At 35.4% G+C, this 14,519-nt stretch overlaps 2 protein-coding genes across 8 annotated transcripts in view; one reads left to right on the top strand and one right to left on the bottom strand.

The window, feature by feature from the left end:
• The window catches only part of LOC105841503 (uncharacterized), a 40,386-nt gene that overhangs the window by 555 nt on the left and 25,312 nt on the right, over positions 1-14,519 (bottom strand). For 3 of the 6 annotated variants that reach the window (XM_062674362.1, XM_062674364.1, XM_062674363.1), the window contains exons 3-8: positions 12,408-12,536; positions 11,728-11,887; positions 3,572-3,738; positions 2,340-2,531; positions 1,242-1,403; positions 178-317 (exon numbers count right to left, since the gene is read on the bottom strand). In XM_062674362.1, the coding sequence (XP_062530346.1) occupies positions 178-317; positions 1,242-1,403; positions 2,340-2,531; positions 3,572-3,685 (608 nt within the window). In that variant the 5' untranslated portion in view covers positions 3,686-3,738; positions 11,728-11,887; positions 12,408-12,536. Of the gene's footprint in view, positions 1-177; positions 318-1,241; positions 1,404-2,339; positions 2,532-3,571; positions 3,739-3,934; positions 3,987-4,466; positions 4,616-11,727; positions 11,888-12,407; positions 12,537-13,712; positions 13,860-14,519 lie in introns of those variants that run through there. The other 3 variants (XM_062674361.1, XM_038018081.2, XM_012689676.4) reach the window with 3 other exon arrangements.
• LOC101736613 (coiled-coil domain-containing protein 103) lies at positions 7,574-9,938 on the top strand. 2 transcript variants are annotated; one of them, XM_038018083.2, is made up of 3 exons: positions 8,429-8,545; positions 8,683-8,830; positions 9,806-9,938. In XM_038018083.2, exons 2-3 carry the CDS (start codon positions 8,688-8,690, stop codon positions 9,915-9,917), a joined length of 255 nt encoding a protein of 84 aa, XP_037874011.1. In that variant the 5' UTR covers positions 8,429-8,545; positions 8,683-8,687; the 3' UTR covers positions 9,918-9,938. The 2 variants fall into 2 exon arrangements, with proteins under 2 accessions (XP_037874012.1, XP_037874011.1); XM_038018084.2 differs by having other exon boundaries at positions 7,574-8,830.

Raw genomic sequence — 14,519 nt, 5'->3', positions numbered from 1 at the left:
TCTGACATCAGATTTAAAACAAATAAGTAGGTAGGTACATATACGTTCGTGGACATCAGGTCTCAGATTGAGATGACATCGATGATGCCCACCATTTATTATTAGTCTCATAGTCTAATTTTGTCAATGCTTGCATTAAATTCTTGAAACATTAATTCATTTTTAATATCAACATACTCATCACAGTATCTGGAACATGCGTTTAATAATCTTAAGAAACCGGGCAGAGCGAAACTCAATGATGCGTCTTCCATCGCAATGATCTTGATTAATTTTAATGGATCCATTTTTAATGCTGCAATATTGCATACGGTAGCCTGTTGATTTCAATGGAACGTTAGTGATGAAATTGAATTTATTTCTTCTCCCTTTTTATTGCTAATATGGTGGACGAGCTCATGGCTAATTTGGTGTTAAGTAGTTATCGGAGACTATGGACATCAACAACGTAAATGCCACCACCTAACTTGAGATATGAGTTTAAAGTTTCAGTTTTAGAATAAATCAGCTGCCCTACCCTTCAAACCGAAAGGCATTATTGCTTCACGATAGGAATAGATAGGGTGGTAATACCTGCGTGCAGGCTAGCAAGACGCCCTACCACCAGTCGATATCGATACCAGATTTTGTCGACATTGTAGCTTTTTTCTTTTTTTTAAATCCGTGACAATATGTTTTGACATCTAAAAAGTATGATTTATTGACATTGAAATCGAAGTATAATTTGAATTTTAAAATCACTGAATCACATGATTGATGGAAGATAATTTACACTCTAGACACAGCGGTATATTGCCTGCCACTTCTTATACGACAGATAGCAGGATCGATTTACTTATAAGATACATTATAAATAAACACCATACAAAATCCAGTAATAATGTTCAAGATGCTTAGAAACGTTGAATAATATTCAAAATCACTAAATTGTATATAAAGTTTTGATCTCATTTTGACGTTTATAAATGACAATATTAATATTTCGATGGTCATATGGTTAATACTGTAACAATGATAGGGCATATCGCGAGAATGCACGAGTAGATATTAGCATCGGATATTTTTGGCGTGAAGCAAACTTGTATTCCTGCTTGAAGAGTGGTATAATCATTTTACAAAACAAATAAAGTTTTATATTTATAATAACTATAAATGGATTGGGCAATATTCACGCAGTAATAAGGTCAATCATCTGACATCATGTCGCCCAGCTAGATTAATAAAAAAATATGAATTAAAACCTCATTGAACGACGTCACATCTTCCCTTTGCTTCTCTATTGTAGTGACGAATGTTTTCGTGATCGTTTCGCACTTTTTGCCGACGCGTTTTACGCAGTTTCGATACGATTCTCGTTGTTTGACGTGGCACTTCTGTTCGATTTCGGTTGTAGCTTTTGTAGCCTGGATATTATAAATTTGTTTCACATATTTTAGGTTAAATAGCCCAAATTTATGTACGGTTAGGACGGATTATTAATGGCCAATTACACGTTTCAAATTAACTATTGTCACATGTTTAGGTTTGAACGTTGCGTTGTGTTACTTTATACTATTATTTAATTAGATTTAAATTTATATTATTTTTATGAGAAAGTTATATTCAGCTGTAGTCAATTGGCTGAAAATAACGAACAAAACTTACTTTTAAAAAATACTCAGGCGCCACTTGAAGTGCCTTGATAAGAAGTATCCCTTGCGTAACTGTACCCAACTGTACAAAGTTCAAAAATAATTGGGTAACAGCTACACGAGAACTATAATAGGTCATGAACAATAAATACACAATTGAAATTAATATCCATTGTACAATTCACTGTCCAATATATTAATGCCAAAAATATACGAGACGAAAACAGAGATATTATTAAAATTTAGGCAGAATACCTTTATCTTTGACAATCTTGCCTGCCTGTCCGCACGTAGTGGAATAATCCCTTAGTCTACCGTTGGTCGGAGAAAAAAAAACAAAGACATTGGTTCCTCGACTGGTACCTACTGTACCACATATCTATTAATTACACCAACAAGGCGATGAACATTTTCACATTTTTTTTTAAATATTTATTTATTTATTGCTTAGATGGGTGGACGAGCTCACAGCCCACCTGGTGTTAAGTGCTTACTGGAGCCCATAGACATCTACAACGTAAATGCGCCACCCACCTTGAGATACAAGTTCTAAGGTCTCAAGTATAGTTACAACGGCTGCCCCACCCTTCAAACCGAAACGCATCACTGCTTCACGGCAGAAATAAGCAGGGCGGTGGTACCTACCCGCGCGGACTCACAAGAGGTCCTACCACCTGTAAAAATATAGGTACATTGTGTTAAATTAACCTCTTTAATGTCTTTCAGCAGCAACAACGCCTTCTGGTGGTATTCGTTGTACATCCTCACTAGTGTATCTTTAATATAAAATACGATGTCCCTTTGAGTGGGTACTTCGTACGGTCCTATATTTGACGGCTTCTCGTTTTCAGGACATTTAGGTTTTATTTTCGAAACCCTTTTCGGTGTTACGGTCACGTTCTGAAATACGTAACACATCTTTAAATCGTTTCGTAGCCAGGAGTGTTTTTCTTTAAATTAACAAGAAAATAGTACTGTTATTTTAATTGAAACTTGACCTAGGTTTCATAGCGTCGGCACTGTCGCCATTTCGCTGATGGTAGAATATTCTGTTGAATACGCACTAATCTGGTATGTCGTCCTGCTTATTTTCGTCACATTGCTGTCATTTGGGCAGTCGTTAAACCATCATGTCTCGAGTTTTTTTTTGTTTTTTGCCTACCTAAGCTGAGAGCCTTGAGAGGCTATATCAGCGTAACCTTAACTAGTAGGTGAGCTCACGGGGCTCAAACCTGACGACGTTGCTAATACGAACCCTAGCAAGAGCCGTGCTTTGCAGAATGAAGATCCGGCGAGAAACTCGTGGGCTGTGTCTGAGGGTTAATTTACTCGTCGAGCCCTTCGTCGCAAGCGACGGGTTCGACGAGATGTCTCGAGGTGAGGGTGTCAATGTATGATAGGCTCCGGTACTCACTTACCGCAGGCCACGAGCTCGTTAACAGAAATAGTGAATTAAAACGGCTAGATGTAATTTCGCTTAGTTTAAATAGATCAGTCGGTACGACAAAGCCAAATGGTGCAAACTCTTGTGTGTGCAAGTCATTTGAGATAAGGTAACAAAAAATAAATATTTACGTTTAGTAATAGAATATAGTGCAACAATGATCTTTAAGAAGATTTTTTAACATTTATTATAATACTAGCTGACCCGGCAGACTTCGTAGTGCCTCAATCGATAAATAAAAGACCTAAATTTTTGAATAAGGAATCCGTCCGATTTGTCCCCCACATCAAAGGAAAAACAAAATTGTTATTTTTATTTAATTCCGATATTTTATTTATTTCTCTGGACTTCCACAAATAATTCAAGACCAAAATTAGACAAATCGGTCCAGCCGTTCTCGAGTTTTAGCGAGACTAACGAACAGCAATTCATTTTTATTTAAATAGATTATTAAGGATGCTTATCATACGATCATAAGATTTTAATTTCCACTCACCTCGTACAGAACGATGTTATCATTCTCTGTAAAGTATACATTGCCGGTTGTTGAAAGATTCGATTTCGTTGTATTCGTCTTAACTGATTCTGTTACTTCGAAGCCTTCAAACATTTCGTAGGCCACGTAACCGAGACATCGGGCGATATAAGTGATGAAAAATATCGCTGCAAATCAATTAATGAATTAGATTGGCCCCAGGGCCTTGAAGCTGCGATACTTTAAGACAAACATTTTTTGTGTATGGAAATTAGCGACATCTGTTAGCGGATGCCCCTAAACTTACATGCTGTTAAAGTTAAGGCTCTTAATAATAATTATTGTTTATCTAAACGCAGAAAATAAAAAAATAATAAATCTTACAAGTATTTTGTTGTTATAGACAAATTGATTAAATTTTATCAATTTGTGGTTTCTGAAAATTTACAAAATCCTTCATTAAAAATAAAATAAAGGATAGGTAATATGTTACTGCCATGCCGGGAGCAATGAGAAACTAATCGAAGCGAAGCCGTCTAGTGGCCAACGCCCGTAAATATTTTTGTTGAGTGCTTGAGTTACTTGTCTACATGGAGTTAATAAGTCTTGTCTATGACTAATGTATGTGTATTATCTATGATTTGTTCGTTTCATTTTGTATTCCGGATTTTTATCTACAATACCACGCGAAAAATGCACACCGTTGCGTTGTGTGTTTACCTACATTTGTTTATCAACTTGTTTTTAGTATGTTAAAATATAAAACTTTTGAAGGTAAAATCTATTTTGAAAAAATATCAAAAAGCACTACGCATATTCAATCGTTTACAAAATTGAATCACCCAAAATTTATTCATTAAGATTTATCGCTGTGAATCGCTAAAACTAAAACAGAACATAAAATTATAATACTTACCGAGCATCATATTGTAATCAAATTCTAAGTTGGAGTATAATAACTACGTATAATATTGCTTGTCGGCATTCAACTATTCAAATCCATTCGCTCATTGTTTAGGCACGTTTACGTTTATAGCGAGATAGCTTTGTTTTCATCGCTCGATTGTTGGGTAACTACTGCCTGAAGTTAGCCGTGTTTACGAACTGCTAGTCGAGAGCATTTACGATGCCTCCATATTTTTTTTTTACCTAAGCTGAGAGCCTTGAGAGGCTATTTCAGCGTAACCCTAACGTTTGTAAGTGAGCTCACGGGGCTCAAACCTGATGACGTTGCTAACACGAACCCTAGCAAGAGTCGTGCTTCGCAGAATCTACCACCGGATCGGAAACGCGACCCACTGAGAAGATCCGGCGAGAAACTCAGTGGGCTGTGTCTGAGAGTTAATTTACTCGTCGAGCCCTTCGTCGCAAGCGACGGGTTCGACGAGAACGGTGACCGGTGCTTGAAGTACCTAGAAGCACCGTTATTGGATCGGGAGGATCCGAGATGACGTGTTTTGGGCGACGTCGACTGCTTTCCATTCTGTCCGCAGGATCGGGAATGTAGTTACCGGCGGCCACGATGAGAGGGTTCTCGTATTGTGCCGCTTTATCGAAGTGGACGATGCCTCCAATGAACACTACGCTAACTCCAAATTCGTAAATTTACAGGAGGAGCGTTTAAATGAAAAAAGTTGATAAAATCTTTATTATTGCAGATATGTTTATGGTTTATGGCTTGTGTAACTAGCTGATTTACTCTTTCTTCGAACCCCATCAATAGTGATTAATTGTAATACTTTTAACATGGTGAAGCGATTTGAGTGAAAAAACAAAATTTCAAAATTTTGAGTTAGAGTAGTGTTCGTTGGAGGCATCGAAATGTGGTTCACTTTAAAAATAGTAATATTCTTTCTCGCTGAAACAATACTCTGATACTGTGCACTGGTGGTAGGGCCTCTTGTGAGTCCGCACGGGTAGGTACCATGACCCTGCCTATTTCTGCCGTGAAACAGTAATGCGTTTCGGTTTGAAGGGCTGGGCAGACGTTGTAACTGTACTGAGACCTTAGAACTTATATCTCAAGGTCGGTGGCGCATTTACGTTGGGTAATTTACGTCGGTGGGCTGTGAGCTCGTCCACCCATTTAAGCAATAAAAAAAAAGATAAGATGCTTAAATTTTTTTAACTGAATCAGATAGATGTCGTTAATAATGAGAGAGAGAGAGAGAGTTAATAATGAGAATGCTTTATTGTAGACGGTTACTGTTAAGAGCAATCTCTTCCAGACAACCATCAAGTGGACGAGCACCACTATAGGAAACAAATTACGGGTGGTTGTACCTATCGATTGAAATATAAGTACATATGAATGTATGTATTACGTGTATAATTATAGGATACGATTTCTTAAATCTCAAAGACAAAGAGAAGAACTTTTGCAATTCAGTTTTTTTTTTTATTTCCTACTATCAATTTATTTCTAATTTAAAGGGAAATTTAAAAAACTTTTATTTTTCATTTATTTTACGCAAGGCTATTTATTTACATGAGATATGACGTTCGTGGGTTAGATAATTTTTGCATTGGCAAAGGAAGACTTGAATTACTGAAAGCAACAAGATCGAATTGGAGTGCGGAGTCCTGTATTAAAAATATACTGCGAATAGATAATGGAGGCAAATTATGGTTTAAAGGTAAATGACCGGAATTAATTACCGGTATAATAAAAATAAGCGAACTAAAAATAAGCGAACAACTAATTATAATGAAATGTCAATGTGAAATTTAGTAATTGTTTCCGATATTTAAAATAGAGTTTCCGAGATTTGCTTTGCTCCCAGAAGCGACTACTTTTGAGTCGTCAAGTTATTGTTTGCACTAAAGTGCGTGTACTTGTTTAATAATACTCCTATTATGCTCCAATTTGTATAGCTTACGTATCGCATTATTGCATTACTTATTTGGATATATTTTACGATACATTTGTGAGGTTAGGAATAGGTTAGGCATAGTGTTAGGAATACCTACATTTTGTAACTTAAGGGCTATTCCAACTACGCCCGGATTGGTAGATGAGCTCACAGGGTTTAATTTGGAATTAATTGCTAAAACGAAGGCAGCGTTTTACTGAATCTGACGATCCGGCCAGAAACTCAGTCGGTTGTGTATGTGAGCTAGTTTGTACATCGCATTCGATGTGTTTGACGAGAACGGTGACCGGTGCTTTGCGTGCCTAAAAGCACCGAGAGTGGATCAGGAGGATCCGATAGGATGTGCTTAAGGCGACAGCGACTTTGCGTTGCCCCGCCCTCTAGGTCAGCCATGATCAGAGTTTATTGGTGGAAAAGTTGCCCTAGAAAAATCGGGAAAACTATTCGCACAACCAAAGATGTTGCCACTGCATCTATATATTAATACGCGAAGCAAAAACTTTGTATCCCTTTTTACGAAAATTGCGCGGACGGAGGAGTATGAAATTTTCCACACTTATAGAGAATATAGAGAAGAAGTGCACAATGCTAATATTTTTTTTAAATAATGCTTAAAAGATACATTAAATCAATAAAGAAAACATCACACACACTACATACCATGTATTTGACGCACACACGCATGCATACTATTTATTGTCAAACTTTTGTTCTTGACGTCTGTTGTTAAATTGAGAATAGAATATGGTTTGTCTTTGTTAATATTTTTTATAGTGTAGTCTTGGCGAAATTTGTGATTATAGAAGTATAAAATACAATCATAATAGTGTACAAACTTACAATTCCAATTATTTATAGTCGAATTTCGTCTACTGCGGGATCTCTAGTTCTATTAAAACAGCCATAGTGCCCAAATTACACACAAATGATATTGTAGTGTCCAAATGCCTACAACTTGCGTATTATTGCGTGCAAATAGTGTACAGCTGTTGCGATCTTCAATGAAATCAAATCAAATCAAATCAAAAAAGTTTTATTCAACATAAATGAAAGTACATACTTGTTGAACGTCAAAAGAACTACCGCCAATTCACAAGAACTAGCCTCCGTCCTGAGAAGAATTGGCAAGAAACTCAGCGGGCATGTCTTTTTTTTTTTTTTTTAATAAATTATTATTTGTTAATTTTTTAATATTACATTATTTTTTTTAAATATGAGTTTTTTACAATGAGTATTATAACGTAACAATTACTACAATATTGAAATGCCCGGAGCGAGCAATTCATTCCCACTTTGTGCAATCTTCTAGATAATCATTGACTTTATAGTAAGCTTTATTGCACAGATGTTCTTTAACAGTTTTCTTAAACCTATGTATATGTAGGTTCTGAACATCTTCTGGGATTTTGTTGTACAGGCGCACAGACAAACACCCGAATGAATTTCGTATCTTATGTAACCTACTCATCGGCACAACAAGCTTGTGTTTGTTCCTAGTATTTCTATTATGTATGTCCGACTTTTTAGGAAACTCCTCAATATGTTTACGAACATACATCAAATTTTCAAAAATGTACTGGGATGGCATAGTGAGAACTTTAATTTCTTTGGCGGATGGATTGGAAATGATTGGCGGATTGGTGATGAAGTAATGTCTATCACATAATTTCGGTTTACGACTATGTTTATCCAGCGCCTTCGTTTAATATTAATAGTTGCTATTAGTATCCTGTATTTAGTGGAAATTTTGAATTTTGCCTAATTCATGCTTATTTGGAATATTGCGAGTGCACAAAATTTTTTTGTGGCGCTGCCGGTTTTGTGCTATAACAACCATTATATAACCCAAATGGGATTTCGATTTAATACTCAATCGTCTCAAGTTCATCTTCTAAGACGTAATGCTTGGACCCTAGTAGTCATTACCGGGCTGCCGCCGCGCCATGCCGCAGGGTAACAATGATGAAGTGAACATATATGTAGGTACGTTGATAAATTGTATTATCTATGACCAAGGTTCTGTTACCATGACAACCGCTTGTATTTTTGAGTTCAATTTTTCACAACATTTATTTGACAAAGCAACATATAACAAAAGTGGTTTGTCATCAATATAAAGAAAGTAAGGTTTAAAAGTTGTTTTGTCAAAAGTTGTGTTGTTTTGTTATATGATTCAAACAAAAGTCCTTTTTGTCCTAATATCCTTGACAGCCCGGTTCCGGAAAACGTATTTTTAATAATCGTATTTTCAATCGATAGTTGCAATGAACAAGCCCCTGAACCAGGAAGACATTGCAGCGATGGAGAATCAGCTCCGGAATTGCGTAGAAGACGACAGAAAATACTGGCAAGTTAATGACGTGAAATGCGACGCTATACACACCGCCAAAACCTATGAGGAATTTGCGTAAGTATTAAAAGCAAGGTTTTACGATTATTTTTTTGTTGCTCTGGATGTGTGGATGAGATGGGACGCCTAGTGATAGTAGATAAATAGATAGTAGATAGATGAATGATAGATGTATGATACCGGTAGATAAATGATACCGCAGATCAGGGTTGTCCAGACGACGGCTTGTTGTCATGCGGCCCGCGACGAATGTTTGAATCAGAAAATAGTTTTGGATATAAATAGTTTGGATAATAGATTTTTTCGTCAAAACATATAATCAATATTTGGTATGATTCATCTTTATTCTTCTCATAACTCATCTTTATCTTTAGTGAAGCTATATTTTACTATTATTTTTTTGAAAGTATTCTTGTCTGAAAAGTGGATATTTTGTTTTTGAGTAATTTTTTTTCTGCCGCCCTTCAAACTTCGTAGTAAAGCTAATTAGCCCGCAAAAGTATGTCGTTTGAACAGCCCAACTGTAGATCAAAGACTTCATTCACTACGTGTGTACGGCCACGCTCTTTCACATAGATAATACAATTAAATTATTTTTTTTTATTAATTTGGCACCAACATGTTATACATCAGCGCAGAACATTACAGGTAACATATAATACATTGATTTCACACTAAATGTTAACACAATTTCAAGTACCGACTGCTTACATTGGTAAAAAAAGCGGTTCATTGCATAACATTAGAGAGAAAAAAATCTGTATATATAACATTGCATGAAAATTTAACATTATTACACATTTACTACCAAATACGCTATTACATAACTGATATGCTTAACTTATTATTACACTTAATATTTAAGATCGTACTCTTTCAGACCGTAGAAGATTGCAAAGAATTTTTGGTGTGGACAAATGTAATGAGCATACCTTGATATCATCAGCACCCATAGGATAATTGGCATGAAATTATAGTTCTTCTTTTGAAGACAGAGCTTCGACAGATATTTTTAAATGATTTTTATTACAGTGATCGTGTCTCTGCCGCTCACTTGAGGCCTTTAGAGAAATCCGACTACAAACAAAAGATTCGACGGACTTGGAACCAGTGCGCTACGAACACGAAAAATGTCGAAGAATAAAAATTTATAATTGGTGTTCGATTTTGAGTTGTATGATTTCCTTTATACAGGCTGTGGATAGAACTAAGTTCGTTTAGGACAAATCTCATGTTGTCCGGTTCTAACAAAATAGGTGAACCATCAGGGATTTAAGAGTAATTCTAGATAAGCTGCACGCAGATACGACTCGGAAATCTCATATGCGATACCCCAAAAAGAACAGAAAAGTTGCTCCCAATAGTCGAGGCCATTCTATATCCCGGTATGGATACCACTAACATTTTTAATTTCTGCGTTCCTCTAAAGTTCTTTTCCAAAAACCTTTTTTTGCTAGGTATCATCCATTTTGGAAATGAATTTTCGGTGTTCTATGAAAGTGGAGTGAAAAAGGAGTGATTTCAAAGTCTACATTTACCCGAGCTATGTATTATAAGTATTATTCAAGGCCAACATTAATGAACCAGTTTTGATAAGAATAACAAAGCGATTAATTCAGCATTGGATCAGCCCAATGAAGTCTAGTCTTGCGAGTACAACCTTGTACAACGGCCCTACTTATTCCAGTTGCGAAGCAATAATGCCTTTCATTTTGAAGGGAAGCGGGCGAGCCTTTATACTATAAAATAGAGACTTAGACCTCATGCCTCAAGGTGGTTGTTAATGCCTATGGGCTCAAACGTCAAATTTCGTAATGATACAATAAGTTGAAAATAAATTGTTTTTTTCGTTTATTATAAACAAGTTTAATTATAAGCAGGTGTGAGTGTTTATTGAAGTGTCATTTAGATTTTTTAGACTTGGGATTAGACATTAGGATAACTATTTCGATTTTGGTGTTTTCGCTTTCCTTCTTCGGCTGGTAGAAACGTTTATCGCTCCTGTTCATTTTGACGAGCGGTGTGGTGTACCAGCCGTACCTGAAGAGGTTATGTTTGTATCAGTCACACAGATTTCTCCATTTTGATCCACACAGAATTGCCTTTAATCTCGTATTCACTGATCGTTTGGAACCTCTGAGTGTGTTTTGTACCGAATGTATAGCGATGAGTGCTGTAGCGACGCGACAATGCCGGCGATCAAATCCTACCGTCAGGTGCCCATTTTTCTAATCAAACAAATACTTCACACATGTTCATGAATGATTACCACGATGGAGCCAAACATCATATAGTAAAAATAAAGGCTGAGAAAATTATTATTTGCAAAATTATTGGTGGTTCGGCTTATTGTAAGTGCCCACTGCGGGTTATCGCGCTAAAGCGTTCATTCTGTTTTGGACAGTCTTTCACGTCTTAAAGATCGGCATACCTTTTGTGGCGCCTAAGGGCTCCAGTGGCCATTAGCTCCAAAAAAGGGAACAAGTAATATTGTGGGAACAAATCAAGTGAAAAGAATTATTTTATATTACACTAAAAAAATGTTTAAAAATGCCTTTGTTGAATAGTACGTATGGTTAGTATTCTCTGCTTCAAGTGAGTCGTGGACAGAAAACTATTCTTACGGTTATTTTATTTACGTTTCTTTTTACGGTTTAATCTTTATTTTTGATTTAATTATTTACGACTTTGCGAACAGATACAAAAATCTTAAAAAGACACGTAAAGATAGTGATTTTTTTTGGATAATTGATATATTGTATTTAATACAATATTCAAATGTCGACGAACAATATACTAAGAATGTGTGATCACGAAAACCGTAGTGTTCATTATATTAGTTTGATTGATCTCAACGTTGCGACGTGATGACAAATAAATTACATATTAGGAACAGAATTCATTTGAAAAACGGCTTGTGAAAGAAAAAAAAAACAAACGAATGAAAATCTAACTCTTGGTTCTCAGTGGCCGGCGACGGATATTTGCTTTGTGGTCCCTTCGCCCTGGTCTGGGCGACGTTGTGATAGTAATCGTCCACTTTTTTCGTTTGCTCCTCGGATTCGGCTTTTAGCTGATCATGAGCGGCGTAGAATTTACCAGTAACAGGGATTGCTGTACGAGTTTCGTGTGGAGAGAAATTTATGTGAACAATAAGTAACGAATATTAAAAGGCTACGCTTCAAGTAATTGTATATAAAATGTAATAGACATGTTTTCACACACTTTTTTTTATTGCTTAAATGAGTGGACGAGCTCACAGCCAACCTGGTGTTAAGTGGTTACTGGAGCCCATAGACATCTACAACGTAAATGCGCCACACACCTTGAGACATAAGTTCTAAGGTCTCAGTATAGTTACGACGGCTGCGCCACCCTTCAAACCGAAACGCATTACTGCTTCACGGCAGAAATAGACAGGGCTGCGGACTCACAAGAGGTCCTACCACCAGTAAATCGCACGCGTTCGTTTTATCTAGAATTTAGAAAAGTTTAGCAGTTGATACCTTGTGATTGATACGAATATGATAATTGTTGAATTAATTAAACTATTAATCAATGCAAAGGCATTCTAAAGAAGCATTCAAAGTCTGACCAAGTCAATATAAATATGTATAAAACAAAAACAACTAACATCCGAAATTGGGTCTGTAAATTTTATAGTTCCTGAAATGTTTGACTTCCCTGTATATGATCTCGTTAAGCATGTGTATGTCGATGGCCATACGTGTGCCGAACGTGCATTTCGCGTCACCGCCCATCGCTGTAAAAGAAGAAAAAATCTCAGTTTTTAATACGCTTTTATTAGCTTCAGACGTATGTGTGTTAGTATGTAACGGAATCTTTGAATATAATTTTGACCCTCTTCAAAACGTCGGCTTTACTCGAAATGATTATTCTAAATAAAATAAAAAAAGGAAAAAATATAATTGAACAAATTTAAATTCAATTAAAAAACGAAAAATAAATAATAGTTTAAAAAAACAAAAAAAATACGCTCTTATAGAAAATCCAACTAAAAAATAATATTATTATAAAAAAAGCGAATTATGAACAGATATTATTATTTATTTATGAACAGATAGATATGAGTAGAAGGGTTATTTTGATAATATCCTGAAAAGCACCCCACGCTTTTTTATAATAAAATCATTTTTTCTTACACTATTTTTTTTCTATTTTTTAGTTGGATTTTCTATAAAAGTGTATTTTGTTAGTTTTTTTAAACTATTATTTATTTAATTAAGCCGCAATCTTAAGAAATTTCGACTGAATGTAAGTTCATGTGACATCTTTTGGACCAAAGTAAGCACTGAGCTAGAAGTTTTGACCATACTATAAGTGTATGAAAAACTATCTGTCAAAAAGCGTCGAAATTGAGCGGCGCCACCGTAGCAAGTGATGTAATTTCAAAGTTAACGCCAAAAGTTATCATATTAAAATTTCAACTCAGCAAATCGTTCCCTGATGAATCTATTTGATCAATCTATACCTAAACTATAAGCATAAATAAGTCTACTTAAAGCTAATAACTTAAGCTTAAAGTTACTATCATAAAACGGTCTACACGTGATCATAAATAAAACTCACGGTAAGAACCCGCAAAGTTTGAGACAATTTGTGAGCTTGAAATCTTTTATCCAAGAATATTATGAATACGTAACGAAATCCTAGTATTACAATTTAGATTATTCTTGTTGTGTTCATATAATAAAGTATATCATCTTGTACTGCTATCAAACCAATAATAAGATCAACGAATACACAATGTCGATTAGCATGCTTTCTAGTAGGAGGTTGTCATTGTCATTAACATGAGACAAAATGAGATTACAGCCCAAGGTATATACCACTATTTGGTAAATTGAGAAAAATCGTGTATGAAGATATGAAAGTAGTTGAAATACTAAAAGCTTAAATGACATAACCCGATATTTACCTGATTTATATCTGTTCTAAAGTAAAAATAAAAACGAAAACTATTTCCAAAAGTATGATTGATTACTGATTGATTAATTCGAATACTTCAAAGAATAGACATGATTTTATTTTGCGAACATAATTTGTCAAGATTGATTAGACGTTAAGTGATAGTTAAGAATGCAGTGAAATAGAGGTCAGTCAATATGATCTGTAATTCGAGCCATTAAATAAAAAATAAATAATAATAGGTCTAACTATAATTTTTTTTCTATTTTATTGATAATTTTTGAATACGAAATGATAAACAAATAAACATGGAATAATTTCATTTATTTTATAGCAATAAATAGAAAGCTGCCTGGCTTTAAACATAGCACAGCCTGTGCTCTTTGTGTATTTTAGTTTTTTGGCTTGTACATGTTGTTCATTGATCATAATTAGAAATTCTTCTTTATTCAAAATACAAATAACGTACAAAATACAACACATTTCATTACAGCACTTAATATATTCTTAACTTATTTGCCACATAAATGTGGACACGGTGTACGAGTTATTAGTATGAAATTAATAGGAGGCCATACTGAAATAACCCGTCTCGACAGGACGGCGCGTTGTTGTGGTTGTAATCAACAGGTGCAGATGTTAATTTTAATGGGTCGGTTAACTTTGTTATGTCCGCACTGGCTTCAATTTAGTTTTAGTTGGCGGATAGATTAGTTACCAGGTCGTAACGGTTAATATTGGCTTTGCGGACAGAGCTCTTCTAGTGACTATTAATATCCCTACACTTCGTCTTTTGGTCTGATGGTGAGTGGTTACC

The sequence above is a fragment of the Bombyx mori genome, chromosome 20, assembly GCF_030269925.1.
Source record: "Bombyx mori chromosome 20, ASM3026992v2".
Classification (NCBI taxonomy): Eukaryota; Metazoa; Arthropoda; class Insecta; order Lepidoptera; family Bombycidae; genus Bombyx; species Bombyx mori.
This window is presented reverse-complemented; position numbering and strand designations above follow the sequence as displayed.